This window comes from Colossoma macropomum, unplaced genomic scaffold (assembly GCF_904425465.1).
Source record: "Colossoma macropomum unplaced genomic scaffold, Colossoma_macropomum, whole genome shotgun sequence".
In the NCBI taxonomy this organism is placed as follows: Eukaryota; Metazoa; Chordata; class Actinopteri; order Characiformes; family Serrasalmidae; genus Colossoma; species Colossoma macropomum.
Window position 1 is genome coordinate 11,960,882 of NW_023494803.1, and position 14,843 is coordinate 11,975,724.

The window sequence follows — 14,843 nt, forward strand, 5'->3', positions numbered from 1 at the left end:
CTGATAAATTTACTAAACATAAATCTTAAGTAAAGTAAAGGTAAAGAGTAAGTAGGAAAGTAAAAAGTACATGTACGTATGAATAAGATGATCTCATGATGTTCTTCCATTTTTATCAGAGTGTTTGTGTTAGTACTGTGATAGAGACGCAGGTCCTGCTGGGACTGTTTTCTCTGTATAGTACTGGTGCATAAATAAGAGTAACTACATATTCAGGAGTCCCGTCACTTCACTGTGTGTGTCTGTTGGTATGTTAAAGGTCTGCAGTGTGACCTTCACACCCACCTGACATCCTGAGAAACCACCATTTCCCTCAGACTCTGCACACATCAAGTTATACTTTGGAAAATGAGCACGAGATCCACGCACATTTCTCTGTACATTACAGTGCACAATTTCTGTTTATCTGCATTTAACAAAACATTAAACCTAAACAAATGTAAAATATATAATGTGCCAGAGGTTTTGCAAGAGCCAAATTTTGCATCAATATATTAATCATCCACTCTTAAAAATATGGTTCTTCAAGAGTTCTTTAGTAAAGGCAACAGTTCTATTTATAACCATGAGTTCTACAGAGAACCATTTCATGCATAAATGATGCATGATGAAATTGTTCTTCAGTTTAATGGAGAATGTGTTGTATATGGTTCTGTATATCACCGAAAAGGGTTCTTCTATAATGTAAAAGCTTGACATCGTAACAACAGCAGAACCCGTTTTGGTGCTATATAGAACCATTAACACATTCTCCATCAATCCAAAGAATCCATATATATATATATATATATATATATATATATATATATATATATATATATATATATATGGATTCTTTTGGTTGATGGATATATAATATACATGCATGTGTGCGTGCGTGTGTGTAGAACTGAGTGTATATAATATATATATATATATATATATATATATATATATATATATACACAATCTGACCTGCATGTTTTCCTTCAGAGCATCACGTGCACAGTGAAGGGTCATATGGCATTTAAGCGTGTGGGGGGTGCGGGTGAGGGAGGGGGGGGGGAAACGAGGGACATAGAGAGAGAGACAGAGAGAGAGAGAGAGAGAGAGAGAGAGAGAGAGAGAGAGAGGTTCCCACGGAAAGCATCGGTTTCGTCTCTATATCTCCTCTCGGGCTGTTGGAGGCGCGTGCGGCTCTGCTGTAGCGCGCGGAGAGTTTCTGGACTTTTCACTCAGCGAGTGTGTGCAGAAGAGTGTGTGTGTGTGTGTGTTGGGGAGCTTTACCATGAGCTGTCTGGATGTCGCGCGTCCGCTTTACAGCCACCAGGCAGCATTCAGCAGCGCAGCGCAGGTGAGTACTGCACGCGGGACAGCAGTGCGCGCGACAGCGGAACGTTTAAACTACACTTAAAACGTAAGGTGCGCAGAAAAAGACCGGAGCGGAGAGCAGCCGGGTCCCCACAACTACAAAACAGTAACGCCTGGGGTCCCCAGACAGACAGATAAACACAGAAGCGGACACACACACATGCGCTGGAGCTGTGAATCAGCTCGGTTCGGTTCGACTCTTTGGAAAACGATTCAGTGCGTGAGATTCCAGGGTTCTCCGCGTGATTCGATTCTTCTGGTTCGATTCAGAGTCTGTTTTAAAAGTAGACCGAGTACAGAGCTGATCACACCGAATAAACAGAATAAACCATAAACAGCTCTGTTTTCACTAGTAAATGAGCAGATAGACGTTTCTGAAAATTATTATAATTATAAATGGCAGATATTTGATGAATAGCAGATATTATTAACAAGGTATTTTCACTCAGGATCAATAAGGCTTATAAAGATTTTGATCCTGAGTGATCCCGATTACTTTCCCCTTCTTTCTCTTCCTTCCTTCCATCCTTCTTTCCTTCCTTTTATCTATCTATCTATCTATCTATCTATCTATCTATCTATCTATCTATCTATCTATGTACCTATCTTTTTTCATACTCTCATTTTCTTTCTCTTTTTCTTCCCCTTTACTTTCTCATTCTTTCTTTCTTTCTTTCTTTCTTTTTTCTTTCTTTCTTTCTTTCTCAGTCTCTTCCTTCTTTTCTTTCTCTCTCTTACTTTCCAGCTCTCCGTTCTTTCCTTTCATCCTTCTCTATCTATCTATCTATCTATCTATCTATCTATCTATCTATCTATCTATATACCTATCTTTTTTCATACTCTCATTTTCTTTCTCTCTTTCTTCCCCTTTACTTTCTCATTCTTTCTTTCTTTCTTTCTTTCTTTCTTTTGTTCTTTCTTTCTTTTTTCTTTCTTTCTTTCTTTCTTTCTTTCTTTCTTTCTTTCTTTCTTTCTTTCTTTCTTTCCTTTCATCCTTCTTTTCTTTCTTTCTTTCTCAGTCTCTTCCTTCTTTTCTTTCTCTCTCTTACTTTCCAGCTCTCCGTTCTTTCCTTTCATCCTTCTCTATCTATCTATCTATCTATCTATCTATCTATCTATCTATCTATCTATCTATCTATCTATCTATCTATCTCTTCTCATACTCTCTCATTTTCTTTCTCTTTTTCTTCTCCTTCGTTCATTTCTTTCTTTCTTTCTGCATTTCTTTCTTTCTGCATTTCGTTCTGTATAACTATTTGAGTTTCTTTTTTTTCATTGGTATCAGAAAAGAAATAGTATTGTTGCACCTCTGTTTATAATCCATTACAACTGATTATAACATTCTAAAAACCAATACAAGTTTAATTGCCACTTACTATGCATGTTATGATATGCATATGGAGTTGGAAGACAATATTATATGCTATGAAATTATATATGATATCAGCCTTACTGAGATCTTTCAAATCTAAGCTATTTATGTGTATTAAAAAGTTTTTATCTATAAGAAAATTATCTTTTTGTGTTAATTATGTTTTCACCCAGTAAACAAGTAAAAGCAAAACCAATGTATTTATCCACTTCAAATTCATTGTGTTGTAGTGCAAAAAATCGTAAAATCGTATTGTGAAATCGTATTGTTGGCCACTGACCGTGCATCTTCAGACTGACACTGCTAGACTGGACTGGCCATTACGACACTGTTGGCAGCTCCTTCACCACTATCTCCGTCTCTCTCTCTCTCTCTCGCTCTCTCTCTCTCTCTCTCTGTCTCTCTCCTCAGACTCTCTCTGCTGTGAGCAGCCCGTCGTTGCCGTCTCTCCGCCGGGACTCCATGGACGGCTCTGGGTCAGAGTTGCCCTCCGGTGGGCAGAAGGAGAAACAGGAAGTGGCAGAGGCGGAGTATCTGAGCTCACGCTGCGTTCTCTTTACCTACTACCAGGGAGACATCAGCAGTGTGGTGGACGAACACTTCTCCAGGGCGCTGAGCTCCTGCAGCGACACACAGGGCAAGAAGAGGGGCCAGTCGGGGGCAGGTGAGGTTCTGGAGGACCCAGAGTGGGTTCTGAAGGATCTAGAGTGGGTTCTAGAGGACCCAGACTGAGGACCTAAAGGGGGTTCTCAAGGGCCCAGTGTGGATTCAGAGGTTTGAGAGTGTATTCTAGAGTATTTAGAATGGATTCTGGAGGGCTTAGAGTGGGTTCTGGAGGGCCCAGTGTGGGTTCTGAGGTTTGACAGTGTATTCTAGAGTGTTTAGAATGGATTCCTGAGGGCTCAGACTTGGTTCTGGAGGGCCCAGTGTGGGTTCTGCAGATCTGGAGTGAATTCTCGGAAACTAGAATGGCTTCCTGAGGGACAAGTGTGGGTTCTGATCCAAAGTGGATTCTGGAGTATTCAGAATGCATTCTGGAGGGCTCCGAGTGGATTCTGAAGGATCTAGAGTGGATTATGGAGGACCCAGTGTGGGCTTTGGAAGATCTAGCATTGTTTTTCAAAGATCTAGAGTGGGTTCTGGAAAATCTAGAATGGCTTCTGGTGGATGGAAGACTGAATCTGTGCATGTGGGTGTTCAGTTTATAAGTGAAGAGCTAAGTTTGGGTGCCTGGAATTTTTTGTTTGCCTAAAAAGTCTTTAAGTTGAAGCCAAGAACCATGTAGTAACAAAAAATGGAAGGAATATTCAGGCGTCGACTGCTGATTTTAGTTATGCTGATATACTTCAGTCCATGTTTATAGATAACAGTGAGTCATACAGTATCAGAAACCACATAATCAGCTCTATTAGAGATACTGAACAACTTCACATACTTTGAGGTGAATGTTTCATGATTTAGGCCTGCAGTTAGCATGCCGTTAAATTGGCAGCTATTAGCTACATGAACCTCTAGGACAGTAACTGTGCAGTTACAGGTGGTGCCAGATGTGTCTCTGATGTTAGTTGCTTTATTCAACATGAAATATAGAAATGGGGGGCCGAAAGTCTGAGAGCACGAGAGAAAATGCATCTAGTCAGCAATCTTTTCTAATTCAATACAAATATATTCATTATAAAGTATAGAGAATGTCATAACAATATGAGTGAAAAGTAGAATCTGAAATTTCAACATGAAATTTTAATAAGAACTTCTCAGTATTTGGTGTGTCCCTCTTTTGCTTTAAATGACTGCATGCACTCACGCTGCACTGATTCCATAAGTCTGTCCAAAGCTTCTGATGAGCAGATCAAGCTTCAGTGTAAGTGATAGGGCTAAATGTGGTCTTTGCCACAAATTTGCTTGAATTCGAAATCTTGAAATAGTGCAGAATCTTGACTATTTAAATGTTCAAAATTCCAAATTTTTTTGTTTTCCTTAAAAAGTCTTTAAGATAACCAAGAACCATTTAGGAACTAGAAATGGAAAGAAAATTCAGGCTTCCACTGCTGTTTATTTCCGGGTTTCACTTTTTACTCAAAATTTCTGCACAGTTTAATCACTGAGGTCTAATCAGAGTGATTCAGAGTGGTTTGGTGTGAAATGGTTCATATTTCTTTACAGTGGTGATGATAGGAACCAGGGGTCGCCATGGCATAGACATTTTATTTACATTTTATCCAAAACCACCAGTGAACCTACTTGTGTCTTCTGAGTTCTATATGGAATGGTGATGATGGAAAAGTGTGGAAATTTGGGGACTATTTTGTCGCACAACACCCTGCATATTATGTATTCCTCCACCACGAATGGAGTTTAAGGCCAAAATCCTCTCAAAACTACTGTAAACAGTATCTCAGACATCAGGCAATGTATTCATAACTTTCTGTGAGGGAGCTTTTAGAGGTGGACGTCTGGTTCCTATCACCACCACTGTGAACAATTCTGACTCTGTAAGTTTCTCTAGAACAGAGCATTTCACATCAAACCACTTTGAACGACTCTTTTTACATCTTAATGACTGCGTTATGCACAAATGCTACTGATGCAGAGTTTATAATCAGAGGTCGTCTGAGTTCATTTGTCGTTTCAGTCTGGACTGTTGCAAACGTGCGTGTGTCCTAATATAAATGCATAGATTTGCAGGACTATTTTTGAAGCAGCAGTGCTGGTAGAGGTCGGTCACTGATTGTACTGAACCCTAACAGTCCGGGTAACTCGCCTCAGTGACTACATATATATTCAAAAGTAGCCGGCAACATTAGAAGATCCCCCCTACTGCTCTCTCTCTCTCTCTCTCTCTCTCTCTCTCTCTCTCTCTCTCTGACATCTTCATTCCGCTCTTCGACGTTGCTTCCTGCCTCCCAACAGATACTATGTTTGTACGCGTTGGTAATCTCCGAGGCTCGAGCTTGTATCGGCTTCAAAAAGCTCAGGCGGCCTTGCAATCCCTCAACTGAGATTTATGACCCACCCCTGCCTCCCCCACCTCCTCCCCACCAAGACCCCCCTCAGCCCTCCACCACTTCGCCCTCTGATTCAGACTACATCATTGGTGTCTTTTTTCGGAAGAATTCTAAATATAAAAGTAACGTCTAAAAACATAAAGACGCCCCCCGTGACATTCTATGAGGCTAGTGAAAACAACAGGTGGGGTCAGGAGAGTTTTGGGCTGGAGTAAGGGGGGGGCGTTTGGGGGTAGAAGAGGTTTGTTGGTGTACTGCCTCAATGCAAGAGTGAGAGATGTCACCACAGCGAGTGATTTAAAGTGGCAAAGTCCTCGTGCTGTTTTTCCAGCAGTGTAAAGCCACTGCCTTATATAGGCCGTACTACAGGACCTGTGGACGGAGGGGGCAGGCCTTCGCCCAGTTCCCTTTCTCACTCCTCCACGCAGGGGTGGATTTTATCGTTTTGCGGTCCGAGGGATCTAGTCGTTCCCATTTGAACCCTGCACCAAATGTGGTGTAATGTGATCTTCAGTTTTGTGGCTCTTTTGTAGCTAACAAGCAATGAAGACTTGAACCAAATAGGGAGTTTACGGATCCCGAAACTCATTTTATTTTGATTATTTTTTACTTCGAGGGCAGAAGAGTTACAAAAGGTGTATTATATCCATTTATAAATGGTACAGCGTACAGGGGTATACATTTCTAAAGTGTTTTTGAATTATTTGATCTGTGCAAACACATTTCTTTTTGAAAAACATTAAATTCACAAAACAGTTCCAATCCTCTCTACTGGACGCATCAAAAAAAAGGCATTTTCTGAGTGAGGCTAACGTTCCAAGACACTTTTTTCTAAGGAAATTGGAAAAAAAATAATTCCAGAAAACTAAATACGATGAACAATGAACAGCAAGGTTGCATTTAGCTAGTCTAAAATTAGCTAGTATATAATTTATTGGCTAGCAATTATAAATAATCCGGAAATATCCTTAGAACATCCTTTCTAAACACCCGGAATTCTCTGATGTTTAACTGTATTGCCTAAAATATTATTCCAGAAGTGAATCCAAGCAGGAACGGATACTTGAGTTCTACGAAGGATGGATCCTACACTCATATTTGCCAAAACTGTGGCATATTCTTTGGCGGCGACAGGCCTTCCATTATTTCCAAGAAGTGGCTTCTTTAAGCAAATTCTTTTCCAACCATTTTGGGTAAAACAGAGCTTTATTGCTGTCTCTGATACCCTTATTATTCCATATAAATGTAATTATGTGATGGTATAAAAGAGACCCTAATCCCGAAGGTTAGCATCGTGCTAATGTGTAAGTGCTGCTAAGTAATCTCAAATAGACTTGCTTGATACTGTGATCTGTAAAAGTGGACAGAATTAGGCTTTGAGGGAGCTGCTATTGCTGTTCGTCGTAGCGTCAAAAACGTGATGCAGTTTGAGGCAAATCTGTGATGATTCAGGCTTGCAGTTAGCACCATGCTAACAACTCGTGATACGCTTTTGTTACTAAGCTACATTAGCCTTGTAGCCCCAGTATTCCTCACTCAGCAGCTCATTCATATTCTCCTCTCTCTCATGTGCTGCTTGGCGTATTTCTGAGGTCTTTGCTAAGCCTGTTCGAAGCATGTGCAGCGCTGCATGATCCAATCAGGAAGAAATCTGGAGGGCTGAGTTGGGAGGGGTCAAAATCACATGAAATCATGTGATATGGATGACCTCACTCAGAAGCAGGAGTCCAGATGATCCCATATGAGGACACACGTTTAATCTTACACGAGTGAAGTGGTATAACACATGCTATACTGAGTATACAGTGTAGGCTAGCATAATTAGCCTAGCAACAGTTGTGTTAGAGTTTTCTACATGTCTGAGGCAGGAACTGGTAATGAAGAGCTGCATGTTCTGTCTGTTTTACTAGCTGAAGGCCTTCAATAAGCTACTGCAGTTGATTTTGAGTCATATCTCCATTTATACATTTTACTTGTGCTTTTTTGCATATCTTAATGGTTAAGATGCTATTCATAGTGGTTTGATGTGCAATGCCCTGTTCTCAAGAAAAACTTACACAGTTGTGGTGATGGGAACCAGACGTCTGGAAGGTTATTACATGAAATGGTTATGAATACACTGCCTGATTTCTGAGAAATGTTTTGTTTTATTTTTTCTAATAGTTTTGAGATGATTTGGGCCCTAAAATCCATTCATGGTGGAGAGATACATAATAACCATGGGCGTTGTGAGGTAAAACAGTCCTCAAAGAAAACGTATTATTTCAGATTTTTTACTATTTTTCCATGAAATGGTTATGAATACACTGCCTGATTTCTGAGACATTGTTTTATGATAGGTTTGAGAAGACTCTGGCCTTAAAATCCATTCATGGTGGAGGGATACATAATATGCAGGGTGCTGTGAAGTAAAATAGTCCTCAAAGAAAACTCATTATTTCAGATTTTCCACTATTTTCCATCATCAATATTCCATATAAAACTCAGAAGACATGTGTAGGTTCACTGGTGGTTTTGGATGGTAAATAAAATGTCTATATTTGTGTTGTAGTCATGGCGACCCCTGGTTCCTATCACCACCACTGTAAAGGCATCTGAACTGTTTCACATTAAACCACTCTGAATCACTCTGTTTACATCTGAATTCTGAATTATTATTAACTTCCCGTTTGACATTCATAGACCAGAAGATGGACACAGACTTAATTCTACAACTTAACAATGACTAATTGCATTATTGTTCATGTGGTTATTATATAACAAACAATATGATGACACTAGGAGGGTTAAAGGGTAACGCAATTTCTTTCGCTCTTTCTCCAGAAGCTGCGTCTCCAGACAGTCGAAGGAGTTTCCCTCCATCATTCTGGGACAGTAATTACCCGCCTCCGCCCAGCCGACCACACTGTGACCCCACTGGTGCCCCTGCTTACTCCATGGACCCCTACGCCCAGGGTCTACACCCGGGGTTACCTCACGCACATCCTCATCCGCACCCCTCAGACTCCTGGGGCTACGCCCAGACTCAGGCGTACGGACCCCCACGACCCCTTCATGAACTCTATTCCCCTCCAGGACTGGAGCCCCACTACAGCCCCCTGCTTATGCCTGCTGTCCGGCCGCCCCACCTGCCCACCCTGCCAGGGCATTACGATGTAGGGAAGCTGGAACCAACTCCCACGTGGCCACTACTGCCACCACCAGGGGACATGGCCATCGCCCTCAACATGGACCCGGGTAAGAGCAGACAACTGCAAGCCTCTGAGGACTAATCACTAAAACAGCATGGTCCAAAAACATCAGCTTAGTGCTCTTCAGCTTTGAAAATCTTTGAGTTCTAGGGTTGAATTACAGAAACTCCTTTTTTCTGACAGGTCAGGATAAGTTGTTTCACAAATTCATATTACAGAAGCATTATTCACCACCATCACTGTAATATTTTATCATCAACATTAACACACGAAGGTAATAAGAGGGACGGTGGAGATCGAGTCTGCAGCGTTTTTTTAAAACGCAGAGCTAGAAAAGAAAAACATCTCACAGTGAAAGCAGCGTTTTACAGTATAAATAAATGTAGCGTCAATATGCTAGTAGTGAACTATGCTGCCTTATACAGCTGCCTAAAAATGATAGAAATGGACGCTTAAACAGAAGTTAGGAGACTGTTGGGGTTCATCCTAAATTTAGGACAGTATTTAGGAGTTTTAGTCTAGTTAGGATATTTGTGTAATACTGTTTTTTTTTTTTTTATCTGGAGTTAATGATAAGATTATGAAGTTAGAAACTGTTATTTTGTAATAGCTACTGTTCTCAATTCTGACTGTACTGAAGTCATCATGGAGATTAAACAGATCAGATTTCAGATTTAGGAAGCTTCTGTAATATGGCTCTTGGAATCATTTGGACCTTGAGATTGTGAACTTCTAAACTGACTTGTGGAAAAATTTGAAATTTGAGTTCTAGAAACATTTGATGTTCAAGATCTCCAATCATTTGTAGGACCATTTGGAGCTTGAATTCTGGAATTCTTTATAAACTGAGTCCTAGAATTCTGTTTGAGACATAAATAATGGAACTGTTTGCAGATTGCATCCTAGGATTCTAGAACTGTTTAGAATCATTTTGTGCTTGAGTTTGGGAACCCTCTGAATTCCAGAATCCTGAGCTCTAGATTTGTTTGGAGCATGAATGTGAGGTCCATTTCCATTTGTTTGCAAATTAAATTCTTGGGCAATTTAAAGCTTGATTTCTAGAATACTTTGAAGCTTTGGGTCTAGAATCATTCAAAGACTAACTTTAAATTGATTCATTGAATTATTCAAAAAACATTTAAGAATTCAGAAGACCTGAAATCACCTTAAACATGAGGTCTAGGATCATTTCTACTTTGAGTTCTGGAATGCTTTGAAGGCTGAGTTCTAGATTTCTTTGGAGTTTGAGTGATGGAACCATTGAAAATTGAGTTCTAGCACCTTTTGAAGTTTGAGGTCCATATCCATTTGCTTGCAAACTGAATTTTTAGGCGGTTAGAAGCTTGATTTCTAGAATAGTTTGAAGCTTCAGGTCTGGAATCTCTTATAGACTAACTTCAAATTGATTCATGGCATCATTCCAAACTTAAAAAAGTCATGCAAAAATTCAGAAGATCAATAATCGTCTTAAAAATGAATTCTACACACTTAAAAAAACATGGTTCTTCAAGGGTTCTTTAGTAAAGAAAATTGTTAACTCTTAAAAAACTGTTTGCATGATTAAATGGTTCTTTGCATTGTGAAATGGTTCTTCAGATTGATGGAGAATATGTTGTATATAGTTCTATATAGAATCTTTTTGAAAATGGTTCTATATAACACTAAAAAGGGTTCTTCTATTGTTACAAGCTTGACATCATAACCACAGTAGAACCCCTATACAGAACCATTTACAGCACATTCTTTATCAATATCTGAAGAACCATTTCACCATGCAAAAAACCTTCTCTTTAATCATGCAAAAGGTTCTTTAAGAGTCAATTTCTTTCTTTATTAAAGAACCCTTGAAGAAGCATCTTTTTTAAGAGTGTGGGATCACTGTACACCTTGGATTTTGGAGCCTCAGTTCTAGATTTCTTTGGAGCTTGAGTTATGGAACCATTGAAAATTGAGTTTGAAGTTTGAGGTCTATATCAATTTGCCTACAAACTATATTTTAGCCAATTAGAAGCTGGATTTCTAGAACAGTTAGGTCTAGAATCTTTAATAGATTAACTTCAAATTGATTAATGGAATCATTCAAAAAGTCATAAAATCAATAGTCATCAATAGTCATCTTAAACATGAGGTCTAAAATCATTTGAAGCTTGAGCTGGAGAATGTAGAAGCTTGAGTTCTAGATTTAGAGCTTAAGGTTTGGAATCTCTTGTAAAAGAATAATTTGGAACGTCAGGTCCAGAATCAACTGAACCTGTGTTCTGAAATGCTTGGTCTGGTGGTGTTGCTCCTCAGTACAGTACAGTAGAGTAAAGCTCAGTTGGTGTACTGCATGGCACTTTACAAATCTTACAAATTTTATTGAATATACAAGAGATGCTTGAGCATCACAATGACTACAACACAAATGTAGCTATTTCATTTACTGTCAAAACCACCAGTCAACCTACACGTGTCTTCTGACTTTTATATGAAATGGTGATAATAAAATAGTGGAAAATCTGAAATAATAAGTTTTCTTTTAGGGACTATTTTGCCTCACAGTGGCCTGCATGCATCCCTCCACCATGAATGGATTTTAAGGCCCAAATCTTCTCAAACTACAGTAAAACACTGAGTGTGTTTATATGCAATCAATAGTCTGATCATCATAGCCTGATGTTGTGGATTTCTGCAGTTACGTGATTATTCAAATGGTCATGTAAACAGCACACTGTGATTTCTTAGATCGGAGGGAGGTCTAGAAATCTGACTAAGAAATCCAGCAAAGAGCGCTAGATTTTAACTCAGATTCATAACTAAGATTTCTCAGTTCATGTAAACTCTTACTCTGATTTCTTTCGGATTTCTCAGTCTGTGCATGTACAAAAACAGACAGAGGTACTGGAAATAAGCAAGCAGTGTCGCCGTGAGACGCAGCAAAACACTTTTGGAGCCATGCTGAAACCGTCTACATGCTTGACGAAATGAAGGATTTAAATATTCTTCATCTTCTAGATGATGTATGTTTATATTTTTAGGTAAAGTGGTGCGATGTTTAAAAATAAGGCTGCGGCATGAAGTTTGATTTTTACATTACATTTACCTCACATCTTCTTCTGTGAGTTGATTGGCTGGTTGCAAAGCAGAAATCTGATTACTGCCTGATTCATGTAGACCCAGAGTTTCCCCATTATCTGATTACTCGCGAGCGTTGAATGGATTACTGACAAAGTCTGATTTTCTGCAGTTATCGGATTATTAAGTGCATATAAACACAGTCAGTGTCTCAGACATCAGGCAGTGAATTCATAACCATTTCATGTAATAACTTTCTGTGAGGGAGCTTTTAGAGAAGGCTTGAACCATTTATACAAAATTAGCAGTTAGCATTGTCCTCCAGGCATGTTGAGCTGTCCAGTTATACTGCATTAGCCTCAATTTGAGACTTTTTGCTATAACGAAATTTGCGATTATTCACTCTCTCATGTGCTATTGCTTCATTATGTAGACTGACAGTGTTCAGAGGGGGAGCTGTGCTATTTTCCAGTGTGTGTTTGCTTGTATTGTCTGTATAGGATGCTCCTAGCAGCCATGGAGACCTGTCCTGTGTCCTCCAGTGTCCTTATTGTCCTCTCTTTTGTCTGTTTTCACTCCCCCAGGCTTACCGCCACATAAGAAAGGAAAGGAGCTGTACTGGTTTTAATGACCAGCCCGGCCGTCCACTCGCCAATTAAAGCTGCGCAGCGCTGGAAAGCGGCCCATTGTAACGGAGGCCTTGCCAGGGTCTGCGAGTGTGCACCATGGAGATAAAGACAGAAGGATGGAGAGGGGAGAGGAAAATAAAGAGGAAAAGAGCGAAGAGGGGTCCAGCTCTGTCCATCCTCATCTCCTCCTCTTTAATCCCGCTCTTTGTGGTGCAACAAAACCCGTCCAGTTCCTAGAACAGTTGGCTGTAGAGACCGATGGAGAAATAGAGACGTTTTTACCCTGGAGCGGAACGGAAATAAACAATAAACAAACAACAAAGAAGTAAATAAACAAACACACAATAAGGAGAAGATGACCGACTGGAACAGCCTTTCGTGTTTGTTGTGTTGTATGAATGGACGAAAAAGTGTTTCCATTGTTGTTTGCTGTTGTTTCTCATTTTTAACTACAGTGTTTGATTTATATTTAAATGAATGATTTGAAACTGAAGTCTGGAGGTATTTTTTTGGGAATATATTGCTTTTTTTGGTCATTTTTATGATGGATTGTAGCTGTAGGCTCACAAATCAACACTGAAAACAACAAAGCTATGGATTTACTTGATTGAAATGTGTATATTTCCACACAAACGTGCAAACTTTTGGCAGATACTGTGCTGGTATATATTTATTATTCATGTCAAAAGTATGTACATAAATCAATTAAACTCAGAGAGCTTTCCTTCAGTGAATCATTTTGAGGGAACTTAAAAGTCTTTCACACTGGAGAAACATTGATAACGTGGTATTTTTCATGCCTACGTCTATTGTGCACAAATACATTGTTGTTGTTGAACTTTCAGAATGTCGATAGTTATTTGTATTGCAGTATTTTGATTCTATTTAATTTATATTAAATTTTAACATTCAATAAAATCCCTTACAGCTTCCTGTTTTTCTCACATCTACACTCAAGGTTCCCTGATGTACGGTTCTACATGGAGGTTTTTAAGCTTTAGAAAACACTCATATGTCTCACTCATGCCTTTCACTTACAAAGGTTCTTTAAGTGAAAGCTTCTTTGCAGAACTGAAAGTGGTTCTTTTGTGGGATCGCTCCAAAGAACTCTCTTTGGCACCTTTATCTTGAAAAGTGTGGAGGAATTGATATTAACTGTACTTAAAAGAAGAAGAATGTACATAAGTTACATTGGCTAAAAAAGTGAAATTTGGCCAATGATCATTCTAGAACCAAATTCTTTTCTACACTGCCACTGTCTCCAGTGGTGAACCCTGAACATTATAGCGAGGACTTCTATGCTGATTTCTAATATTATGTTAGCGATAAGCTAATGCTGGTGCACATGAAAATTTTTTGGCCATTCTGTATTGAACACAAACATTTACAACTTGTAACAGACATTAACCAAGGTGCGAAATAGGGGAGGATCCAGGACCCCCTAATTAACCTCTTGGACCCACTAATTAACTCAAAATGAAAATTCTGGCGGGACCCGGAAAACAAACTCATCACGTTATGCTGACCGTTTGGGTAAAATAGACACTTAAATACAGATTCAGTGGAGCTCATTGTTTATCTACTTCACCCACAATCAGCTTCTGTCTTTGGTGTTCTTAACTAACTAGAGCTGCAGCACTGCTCTGCCTCAAGGTGGCGCTATAGCAGACTGGTTCACCCAGTTGGTCCATCATAGTTTAGAAACTGTAACTCTGACCGGATTTCTTCGAAAAACTGTACAATGTGCTGCAGCAGATCTGTAAATCTGAAAACTCGCCCATTTCCCAAGAGTTTGGTGTAAAGAGTGACTGTTGCTCATTTCACACACTGAAGACAGATGAGGAGGTGAGCAAGATCTCAGTTAATGTGAGGAAGAGCGCAACTAGAACAGAGACTTTCCAGAAGAAGAACTGATAAACAAACATTTTGTTGCTATGGGAGGTAGCACCAGTGCTGTGAGTTGGTAGGCAGCCAACTTGGGACCCCTGAAAACCAGGGGGTATTTCACACACTTAGATTAATGTATATCTGAGCTTGTATGTGTCCGTGTTACAGTGTCTGTATTTGCATGCAAAGATTTCTGCCAATCTGACTGAATGCATTTTGATTATATTTTAAGACTGAGGTGTTTATATGCTCACTCTACTTATTAATCTGATGGAAAATCAGAGGCGTTTACATGCTCACTGCAAGTAATCAGATCCAAAATGACAGAGAACCACTTAGCGCAGACGTTACCATG

General features: G+C 39.6%; 1 protein-coding gene across 2 annotated transcripts; it reads left to right on the top strand.

The window, feature by feature from the left end:
* The first annotated feature begins 1,077 nt into the window (after nt 1-1,077).
* vgll2b (vestigial-like family member 2b) lies at nt 1,078-13,466 on the top strand. Of its 2 annotated transcripts, none has more exons than XM_036593323.1 (4): nt 1,078-1,333; nt 3,134-3,386; nt 8,551-8,964; nt 12,557-13,466. In XM_036593323.1, exons 1-4 carry the CDS (start codon nt 1,268-1,270, stop codon nt 12,598-12,600), a joined length of 777 nt encoding a protein of 258 aa, XP_036449216.1. In that variant the 5' UTR covers nt 1,078-1,267; the 3' UTR covers nt 12,601-13,466. The 2 variants fall into 2 exon arrangements, with proteins under 2 accessions (XP_036449216.1, XP_036449217.1); XM_036593324.1 differs by having other exon boundaries at nt 8,554-8,964.
* Nucleotides 13,467-14,843: the final 1,377 nt, after the last annotated feature.

Bases quoted from the DNA above. Each gene is read 5' to 3' on its own strand.
- vgll2b (XM_036593323.1), top strand. From the start codon at position 1,268: ATGAGCTGTCTGGATGTCGCGCGTCCGCTTTACAGCCACCAGGCAGCA. The intron at 1,334-3,133 runs GTGAGTACTGCA...CTCTCTCCTCAG, and splicing joins CATTCAGCAGCGCAGCGCAG to ACTCTCTCTGCTGTGAGCAG. The intron at 3,387-8,550 runs GTGAGGTTCTGG...CTCTTTCTCCAG, and splicing joins GAGGGGCCAGTCGGGGGCAG to AAGCTGCGTCTCCAGACAGT.